Source organism: Urtica dioica, chromosome 1 (assembly GCF_054948205.1).
Source record: "Urtica dioica subsp. dioica isolate 48M chromosome 1, U.dioica_male_clone48M_v1_H2, whole genome shotgun sequence".
In the NCBI taxonomy this organism is placed as follows: domain Eukaryota; kingdom Viridiplantae; phylum Streptophyta; class Magnoliopsida; order Rosales; family Urticaceae; genus Urtica; species Urtica dioica.
Genome location: NC_142756.1, coordinates 12,324,072 through 12,335,109, shown reverse-complemented (window position 1 = coordinate 12,335,109; position 11,038 = coordinate 12,324,072). Strand labels below are relative to the sequence as shown.

General features: G+C 37.8%; 1 protein-coding gene across 1 annotated transcript; it reads left to right on the top strand.

The window, feature by feature from the left end:
* Positions 1–4,511: 4,511 nt before the first annotated feature.
* Positions 4,512–8,837, top strand: LOC149407276 (uncharacterized). The gene is made up of 4 exons (XM_089619715.1): positions 4,512–4,763; positions 5,265–5,428; positions 7,928–8,258; positions 8,475–8,837. Exons 1-4 carry the CDS (start codon positions 4,512–4,514, stop codon positions 8,835–8,837), a joined length of 1,110 nt encoding a protein of 369 aa, XP_089475841.1.
* The last annotated feature ends 2,201 nt before the right edge of the window (positions 8,838–11,038 follow it).

Genomic DNA, 11,038 nt, shown 5'->3' with positions numbered 1-11,038 from the left:
TTATGATTGAAATAAGATATGAATAATTGACAACTGGTATTTTTTTAATCAACATCGATCTGTTGAAATCAACAAGATTGATCACAAAGTGTAATTGAATCTTCACGTTAACAAGAATATATGAATCACAGTTGTGATAATATTCCTTTATTTTGAAAGCCGAATAATTAAATAAAAAATAGAGCTTGAGAAATTTAATTTTGACAAATTAGTCAACGTTTAATTAATGAGAAATTGCTCAAACTACCACCATATCAATAATTTTTTCCAAAAATCCACCAAAGTATAATTTTGACAAAAAATACAAGTTGTCTCAAAGTGAACAACCAAATATATCATCAACCTTTCTTTCAATTTCACACCTACCTCATTTAATAGAGGAATTGCCATAACTACCACCAACTCAATAACAATTTCCAATAATCCACCAAACAATAATTTTGGCCAAACATACCACTTGTCTCTATGTGTAAAACCCTAAATACCATTAAAAAAATTATTCTTTATATTTTATCATTTAATTCTTTCGCTCTCTCTCTCTCTCTCTCTCTCTCTCTCTCTCTCTCTCTCTCTCTCTCTCCCTAGCGTCTGATACATTTTCAAAATCTCATCACTCAAACCCACCCAAAATCAAAACCATTCTTCTTCTTTGAACCACGATCGAAATCCTTGCCCAAACATTTCAGCGAACGAAACTCTTTTTCTTCTCCACGAATCTCTTCTCCTTTTCCACGAATCTCTTCTCCTTGCCCGGATTCTACTTGGTTAGTTTCAGCGAATCTCTTTGCTAAAGACTCTACTTGGTTAGTTTTAATGTTTTTTCTTATAATTTATTTCGTTTTTGTGTATGTTTATTCTGGGTATGTTTAAATTTGGGGCAAAAATAAGGTTTTCGTGATTCTGGGTAATTTTTGAAGTTGTTCAGCGAAGTTCGTAAGTTTCTTCAGATGTCAACAGTTGACGTCAACAGTTGATGTCAACAGTTGACATCAACAGTTGACATCATTCGTTGACATCTCATGTCAACAGTTGACATCAATTTGTTGACATCTTATGTCAACAGTTGACATCAATTGTTGACATCTTATGTCAACAGTTGATGTCATCTGTTGACATATATTGCTGATGTATAATGTCAACAGTTGAAATCTGATGTCAACAATTACTAACTTTGGATTTCTTCTTGATTTGTACGCAGTGATGGCAGAAATTTATTGAGGACGTCACTGTAATGGAGAGTTTGCTGAAGTTTGGATTGTTGAAGAAGAAAGATGAGGAAAGGTGTTGGTACAAGCCACTAGAAGATAAATTGTCATAGGGATGGAATTTCACAGAAGTTGAAATCAAATTGAAGAAATTTTACTAAGAACTCTGGACCGAAGAAGAATGGCTTGGCGATCAGGTACGACAATCAATTCTATTGTTGTTTTTTAATGGTTTTGACGTCAATTGATGACATTGATGTCAACAGTTTACGTCAATTGTTGACATTGATGTCAATAGTTGACGTCAATTGATCAACAATTGACGTCAACTGTAGACATCAATTGCTGACATTAACGTCAATTGTTGACATTGATGTCTACAGTTGATGTCAATTGTTAACATTGATGTCAACGGATGACGTTAATTGTTGACATCAATGTCAACAGTTGACATCAATGTCAACAGTTGACATCAATGTCAACAATTGACATCAACCGTTGACATTAATGTCAACAATTGACGTCAATGTCAACTGTTGACGTCAATGTCAACTGTTGACGTCAATGTCAACTGTTGACGTCAATTGTTAACATCTGTGACATATGTGATTTTTGAGCTCTCTGCAAGATGTCAAACAAGAGGAGATGTACATGCACCGGCAAAAGTTCACGATCGACTTATACCGGCACGGGGCAGTGAAGTTAGCGACCCATGTTGGATCGGACATGGAGATTTATGACAATTAGGAAACAATGTAAACAATAGATAGCAATGTGTTTCACATACTACTTTTATCTTAATCTTTTGGTATGCTTTTGATAGCAATGTTGTTCACGTACTACTCGTATCTTATTCTTTTGGTATGCTTTTGATAGCATGTTTAATGAATATCAACAATATATCAATTTGTAGTTGTTTTTAATGGTTTTGACGTAAATTGTTGACATCAATTTCAACAGTTGACGTCAACTGTTGACATCTGTGATTTATGAGCTCTCTGTTTATTGACATTGATGTCAACAATTGACGTCAATTGTTGACATTGATATCAACAGTTGACGTCAATTGTTAACATTGGTATCAACAGTTGACGTCAATTGTTAACATTCATGCTGTTGGCATTGATATCAACAATTGATGTCAATTGTTCATATTGATATCAACAGTTGACGTCAATTGTTGATATTGATGATGTTGACATTGATGTCAACAGTTGACGTCAATTGTTGACATCAACGTCAACAGTTGACGTCAACAAGTAGTCTGGATTCTCTTTAACAAAAGTAGTTTGAACAAAAGCATAATGAATTAAACAAATAGACTCTTAAACAAAAGTAGTATGAACAAAGCATAATAAAAAAAAAGTAGTTTGAACAAAGAATTAAAAAAGTAGTCATCCAATCCTAATGTAGAACGAATTGCCGATTCATGAGTTGGGACCGAATCACACCCTTCCTCGAGTATTGATGACATAAGGGGATTCGATGGCATAAGGGTACGTATTGAACAAAGCTAGCGAAGTTCGCTTCAGACGACACCATAATTCCGAAATATCCTTTCTCATGATACCGACCAGGTTCAATCCAAGTACTACTGTGCTTGAATAATAAATAAATTTCCGCCATCACTGTACAAATCAAGAAGAAATCCAAAGTTAGTAATTGTTGACATCAGATGTCAACAGTTGACGTCAACAGTTGATGTCAACTGTTGACACTATACATCAACAATATATGTCAACATTTGTCAACATATGACATCAAATGTTGCCATAAGATGTCAACAATTGATGTCAACTGTTGACGTCAACTGTTGACATCTGACGAAACTTACGAACTTCGCTGAACAACTTCAAAAATTACCCAGAATCACGAAAACCTTATTTTTGTCCCAAATTTAAACATACCCAGAATAAACATACACAAAAACGAAATAAATGGTAAGAAAAAACATTAAAACTAACCAAGTAGAGTCTTTGGCAAAGAGATTCGCTGAAACTAACCAAGTAGAATCCGGGCAAGGAGAAGAGATTCGTGGAGAAGGAGAAGAGATTCATGGAGAAGAAAAAGAGTTTCGTTCGCTGAAATGTTTGGGCAAGGATTTCGATCGTGGTTCAAAGAAGAAGAATGGTTTTGATTTTGGGTGGGTTTGAGTGATGAGATTTTGGAAATGTATCAGACGTTAGGGAGAGAGAGAGAGAGAGAGAGAGAGAGAGAGAGAGAGAGAGAGAAAGAATTAAATGATAAAATGTAAAGAATAATTTTTTTAAGGGTATTTAGGGTTTTACACATAGAGGCAAGTGGTATATTTGGCCAAAATTATTGTTTGGTGGATTATTGGATTGAGTTGGTGGTAGTTATGGCAATTCCTCCATTTAATATCATTCCAAATTAAAATTTCTATTTTTTATTCAAAATTATTTATCGCTCTTTCTCTCTCTCTCTCTCTCTCTCTCTCTCTCTCTCTCTCTCTCTCTCTCTCCCCATAACCGTGTAAGTGTAGTTTGAGAAACCCTCTCTCAGTCGAACTCACTCAGACCTCACCCAAACTCACCCTCTCGATACTCTCTTTCTTCTTCCCTGAATCGCGACCGAGACCCACCCCGAACCCGAATCCTTCACGACCAGTCCCACTCTCTCTCTCTCTCTCATTCAACTTTGAGCTCACCCTTCGACACGCTCAAGGAAACACGACCAAAGCTCATAGATCCGGACTCAAGGTTAGTTTTGTTTTGTTTTTTGTTTTATCAAACTTTTCTTTGGTTTTTGGGTATGTTTATTCTGGATATGTTTGAGATTGAAAAAAAGAGACTATTTTTGTTCTGGGCAATTTTTATTGTTTTCTCTTGTTTTTAGGCGAAGTTCATGAGTTTTTGACATCAGATGTCAACAGTTGACGCAACTGTTGACATATGATGTCAACAACTCATGAACTTCGTTGATAGTAATGTCATCGAAGTTCATCAGTTGTTGACATTAGATGTCAACAGTTGACGTCAATTGTTGACGTAAATTGTTGACATTAACGTCAACAGTTGACGTCTACGGTTGAGATTTAGAGATCAACTGTTGACATCTGAAGTCAACAGTTACTAACTTACCTTTGTTTATTTGTATGCAGTGATGACGAAAATTTATTTATTATTCAAGCATAGTGGTACTTGGGTTGAACTTGGTCGGTATCATGAGAAAGGATCTTTCGGAATTATGGTGCCGTCTGAAGTGAGCTTCGCTAGTTTGATGCAAATAATTTACGCGTATTTGCGCAAATCACCATCTACCCATACAATTGACGTTTCCTATGCGATGGCTGGTGCAATGATACCTATTGAGATAACCAACGACGACACGCTGAAAGGTTATTTATACTTGAGAAGAAGGAGGGAAGATGACACGGAGAAATTACAATTGATATTGGAAATAAAAGAAAAACCATCGAGGCTTGATTCTTCAAGAGTTGGATCCACTCGCAACAGCCTTGATAGTGGTTGTGACGGAAATCCCCTTATGCCATCAATACCCGAGGATGAGTGTGATTCGGTCCCAACTCATGAATCGGCAATTCGTTCTACATTAGGATTGGATGACATTAGGTTGTCAGACAATGAGACACAACAACAACGACAAGGCTTCCCACCACGAAACCCAACTCCTCCTCCACCACGACGAAACTTCCCTCCTCAACCACCACGAAACTCTATGTCTCCACCACGACGAAACTCCCCTCCTCAACCACCACGAAACTCTATGTCTCCACCACGACGAAACTCCCCTCCTCAACCACCACGAAACTCTATGTCTCCACCACGACGAAACTCCCCTCCTCAACCACCACGAAACTCTATGTCTCCACCACGACAAAACTCCCCTCCTCAACCACCACAAAACTCCCCCCCTCCACCACCACGAAACTCCCCTTCTCCACCGCGAAGAACAAGTCCTCCACTGTCCCCTCCACATAGTGTGCCAAGTTCGTCTACTACGAGAGAGGACACCCTTATTTTGGATGGTGATTCCCCTGTATTTATTGAGCGTTATGCATTGTACTCGAATAAAAAGACTTTAACGAAACACTTGATATTGTTCGCCATAAGCAACAACTTCTCGTATATGACAAAGAGCTCGGACAAAAACACCTTGCACGTTGTTTGTCCGGGAGAGCATTGTAAATGGGCTGTTCGAGCTGTGAGAAAGGAAAACACACCCATATTTCAAATTAGAAGGTAAACTCTTTGTTGAATTATGAATTTGAATTAGAGTTATCAACTGTTGACATCAATTGTTGACGTCAATTGTTGACATCTGTGAGATATTTCCTCTCAGTCAACAGAAGGCAAATAATTCACAGATGTCAACAATTGACGTCAACTGTTTGATGGAATTGATCTAGGTTTTAAGAAAAAGTTTAACGCTTCGCAAAGCGGCTGAAATTTAAAAATTTTCTTTTTCAAGTAAAACGGTTTTTACTAACCTAGACAAAGAGCAAGTACATATAATAAAAACTATAATGAGCATATAATAAATTTACTAACCTTTCTTGAAGCTTGAACTTTGAGAAGCTTTTGGAAAGTTTGCAACGCTCGTCTCCTCGCAGCACGTCTCTCTTTCTTTCCTCGGCAACTCGAGCAACCACGATGGTTTCTATCACTAAATCACTCGAAATAAAAGGAATCAGTGAGTGGGCACTTTTAAACACTACGACTTAAGAACGAGTCTTGAAGTCGCAGAGCTAAACTCTAGGTCAAATGAGGACCTAGGTGCCAAAACAATAAAACGAAATTGACTAGAGAGAGAGAGGAGAGGGGCGGCCACAAGATCTAGAGAGAGAGGCTCTCAATCTCTAACTTATGTGGAATGAGAAAAATGAGAAGAATGAGGCTCCTATTTATAGGAGAGGTTTTACCTTCAATAAGGTAGTTTCCTCTTCTATAGAATATCACATATTCATGAGCCAATTTCCTCTTTTCCTCTATGACATACTCGGCCAAGGTAGGCTTCATTAAGCCTTGGATTTTTTCCTTTTTTGTTCCTTGTCTTGCTTCTTTCTCAACTTGGGCGCCTACCTCATTTCCCTTAGAGGAAATTTGTTTCCTCTTTTTCTTTTGGCAAGTATCTTCATACATTTATGCACAAAATATTCTCTCTATCTCTTGGGTATGTTGGGCGCCTATCTCATTCAAGAAAGGCCTTCTAGAAGCTTTTCCACTTGTTCATGACAACATGAAAAATGCCCATTAAGAATTTTCAATAAAATTCTTATGAAATGAAATTAATTCACAAGGCCCAATTAATCTTATTATGGCCGAGTGTTACTTGTCATCAAATGACCATGTCAATAAATTTATTGACATTCATTTCATCCTATGTCTCAAAAGACAAAAATACCCTTTTGACAATTTTCGTTCTTGTTTTGACTTAGCTTCCAGTTTTACTATTCCTAATCGATGTGATTCGTGACAGTGACCTCATGGATCCAAATGAACAAAGCTTGAGCTAAAATACTTGGACTCAAAAGTTCACAAACCTTTTCCAAGTTTAGCTTAATGTCAACTGACTCCACTAAAGAGTTGACACTGAAAATCTCTCGGTTCAAATGAATTTATTTTCTACTCGAGAATTCAACCTAATTGTAATGAGCGGATCCACAGAATATTATCAGTGTTTACCCTTCATGAATATCATTAGCTAGTCGGGATTTACAAAATTACCATTTTACCCTTCTAGCTATTATTTCCTCAACTCCTTTGTCGCTTGTGAATAAGTTAGAAACAATGTATTGACGATGAGCTAACAAGTCACATTGTTTCATCCAAAAGAGTCAAGACTCAATTTGGACACTGGCCAGTTCATTTATTCACACTCCAAGGAACAAAGCATGAGGTGATATACATTGCATTTCAGCAATCTTGTACATGAATTCCATATCTATGAGAACTTCACAAAGTTACTCATGACATTCTCACAACTTAGTACTTCACCAATAGGCCTTGTTCGGAATCACATAGTGAGTCCAAACTCTGACTTTCTCAAATGAGAATACTAAGGTGTGAAATGACATGTCTCATTTCAGGATTAAGGTAAGCACGATGCAATTCATACGTAGTTACTTCGAGACATAAGAGGTTAAATGGTTTGTTCTTATCTTGTCTCTAGAAGTGCACTGGTCAATTCAGTACCTTCGGAAGATACCTAGAAGAACTATAGAGTCCCCAACTCTCAATGCCTCATAACCAGACATCATAGATTCTTCTAACAATCATACTGAGGTCAATAGTCCTTTGACCCTTAGATTGCGAATATATCGTTTTAAGCAAACTACGAAGAGTTTGTTCATGCAAATCTACATTTGTCTCTTCGTAAGTTGTTTAGTTTGTTTATGGACTAAAGACTAAGGTTTTATCATAAAGCTTCAAACAAGGAAGATTGAATGAACGTTTCAACTTTTTATTAATGAATAAGCAATTACAAGCAAGAGTCTTCATGAGACTTTATTACATCAAATGTAGAATATAAAGATTACAACTCTTCTTGTGGGCACCATTGACAACACTGTTGACATCAATTGTTGACGTCGGTGAATTATTTTCCTTCTTTTGATTGAGAGCGAATATCTCACAGAAGTCAACAATTGATGTCAACAATTAATGTCAACAGGTGATAACTCTAAAATCAACAGTTGACATTTGTGTTTTGAAACTAATTGTGTAATTTTCATATTTTAGATTTGACAATGAGCACGCTTGTCCCCTAAACTTAAGGCAAGGACGTCACCCTCAAGCAACAGCTTCGTTAATAGGAGAGATGGTTAAGCATAAGTGTATTGATCCAACCGTGGGAATGAGCAAACCAAAAGAGATAAGGAATTACATGCAAATGGATTACGGAGTGTCTATGTCTTACAAAAAGGCTTGGCGGTCCATAGAAGAGGCTCTAAAGTCCCTCTACGGCAATTCGAAAGACTCGTACAAGTTCTTGCCTAAGCTAAGGTACATGATCGAGACTAAGAATCCGGGTTCTTTTTTTGACCTTGTCACTGGTGATGGCGGTGTATTTGTAAGTTTTTTCATGTCACTCGGGCCATGGAGAACGGGGTGGAAGTACGTAAGGCCTATTATTATTGTTGATGGTACGCATTTGAAGAATTATTACAAAGGGACGTTATATACGGCATGTGGGATGGACGGAAACAAGTAGGTTTTTCCACTAGCCTACAGTCTTGAACCTTCAAAATCTAACGAGGCTTGGATTTACTTCTTTGAAAAATTAAAGGACGCAATTGGGGAACGGGAGCAACAAGTATTTGTATCCGATAGACATGCTGGTATAATCAATGGCCTCAAGACGGTATTTCCAAATTGTGATCATGGTTTTTGCATGTTCCATCTACACGGTAATTTGAAGACTACTTTCAAGGGGATCACGAAGGAGGTGAAGTTGAAATTTTACGGTGCCGCAAAAGCATACACTCAGCGGGAATTTGAAAGTTTTATGGTCATGTTGGACGCTGAAAATCCTGAAATACGTCGCTACTTAGCCAATGATGTCGGGTACCAAAGATGGGCAAGGTGTACGTTCAGGGCAAAGAGGTATGGTATCATGACGAACAACAATGCGGAGTCATTAAATGCATGAAATGTAAAGGTGAAACAATTTCCAGTTTCAAAATTGATGGATTGGCTGAGAGAGCGAAGTATGAGATGGTTTTATGAGCGTCGGGAAGCTGCGGCAAATACACAAACCATTTTGACAAAAGAATACCGAGCCAGAGCAGAAAAATACACTTCATATGCTGTTCGAATGTTGGTAAATGTTTATTTAAATGAGAATTAACTAAAGATGTCAACAATTGACGTAAATTGTTGACATTGATGTCAACAGTTGATGTTAATCGTTGACATTGACGTCAACAATTGATGTTAATTGTTGACATTGACGTCAACAATACGTCAACTGTTGACATCTGTGATTTATGAGGTCTCTGTTTGTTGACATTGATGTCAACAGTTGACGTCAATTGTTGACACTGATGTCAACAGTTGACGTCAACTGTTGACATCTGTGATGTATGAGCTCTCTGTTTGTTGACATTGATGTCAACAATTGACGTCAACTGTTGATATTGATGTCAACAGTTTACGTAAATTGTTGACACGGATGTCAACATTTGACGTAAAACCATTAAAAAGACAAATACAGATTGATAATTGAAATATTGTTGATATTCTTTAAACATGATATCATAAAATAAAGAGAAATGAAAAGTTTGAGAAGTTTCCTAATTATCATCTATTGTTAACATTGCTTTCTAATTTACCAAAAGATTAAGATAATAGTACTACGTGAACAACATTTTTTCCTAATTTTCATCTATCTCCATGTCTGATCCAACATGGGTCGCCAACTTCACTGCCCCATGCCTGTATAAGTCGATCGTGAGCTGTTGTCGGTGCATGTTCATATCTTCTTGTTTGACCCCAAGCAGATCTATGTCGTGACTCATTAACTCCATAGCCTTGACGACAAACATGCCACAATCACCACTGTTTTGAAAAAATTTGCGATTAGGCAACTTGTTCATCATATAAATACGGTATTATTAAATAATAGTTATATATGTACCCATTGCTCTGCTGTGGCATGGTGAGCGACGTGGATACTGTGAACGGGGCTGAGCTCGTGTCTTCAATACTCATACGATCAAATGCGTCAATAGAGCAGAGGACTAGTGGGAGGAATTCTTCAATTTGTTGGACGTGGCATGTCACCATTTTTTATGAGGCTTGTTGCTTGACATAGAATCATAGATTGTGATGGACCGTTCTAGAATCGATACAACCAGAAGCAACCAGTGCGTCCTATCCTTGAAACAACAGGGCAAATAGACGTGATCGACGTCTATCCAGGGCCAAGAGTGTGTCAAGGACTTGTTGGTCGCGGTTATGTAATCATAGATCCGAGACTGCCTTGACCAATTAAACTTGTCCTTGTCTTTGCATTTCCTCCAAGCGTCATACCCAAGGAGGCAATAGGTGACAAAGAAAGCTGGCATAATTGTGAACGACTTTTGCAATTTCCCAGTCCTTCTCTTCTTCCGGAGGTAGTAAGAGATGATATCAACATGCTGCCACAAAATATTGAGGGATTAATATTAGAGAACAAAGAGCTTTTAAGTCACAGATGTCAACAGTTGACTTCAATTGTTGACACAGATGTCAACAATTGACGTCAACTGTTGACATCAATGTCAACAAACAGAAAGGTAATAAATCGCACATGTCAACAGTTGACGTCAATTGTTGACACCAATGTCTAGACTTCAAAACCATTAAAAAACAACAGTAGAGTTGAATGTTGTACCTGATCGCTAAGCCATTCTTCTTTGGTCCAGAGGTTACGGAAAAATGTCTTTGATCTAATTTCAACTTCTGTGAAATTCCATCCCCATGGCAATTTATCTTCCAGTGGCTCGTACCAACGTTGTTCATCATCTTTCTTCTTCAACAATCCAAACTTTAGCCATGTCTCCATTACAGTGATGTCCTCAAGATTTAATGGTGTAAAAGGAGGAGTCAATGGATTTTTGAATGGACGCGAAATTCCTTTCGTAAACTTCACGAACGGCCTCGGAATGGGTGTATGAGTGTACCTATCCGGCGGTCGAGTGATTCTCACAGGTCTTTGCGGTGAATCGTCTATGTTAATCGGAATCATCTTCCATGAATCCCGATTTTCCTTATCCTTTGCGGCATTTAACTCGTCCTCCATTTCCTCGCGGGTTCGTCCCTCCGGAACCGAGCCTACAAAGATGAGTTGACTATCATCATACATCTCAT

Bases quoted from the DNA above. Each gene is read 5' to 3' on its own strand.
- LOC149407276 (XM_089619715.1), top strand. From the start codon at position 4,512: ATGGCTGGTGCAATGATACCTATTGAGATAACCAACGACGACACGCTG. The intron at 5,429-7,927 runs GTAAACTCTTTG...TTCATATTTTAG, and splicing joins CCCATATTTCAAATTAGAAG to ATTTGACAATGAGCACGCTT. The intron at 8,259-8,474 runs GTAAGTTTTTTC...GAAAAATTAAAG, and splicing joins CTGGTGATGGCGGTGTATTT to GACGCAATTGGGGAACGGGA.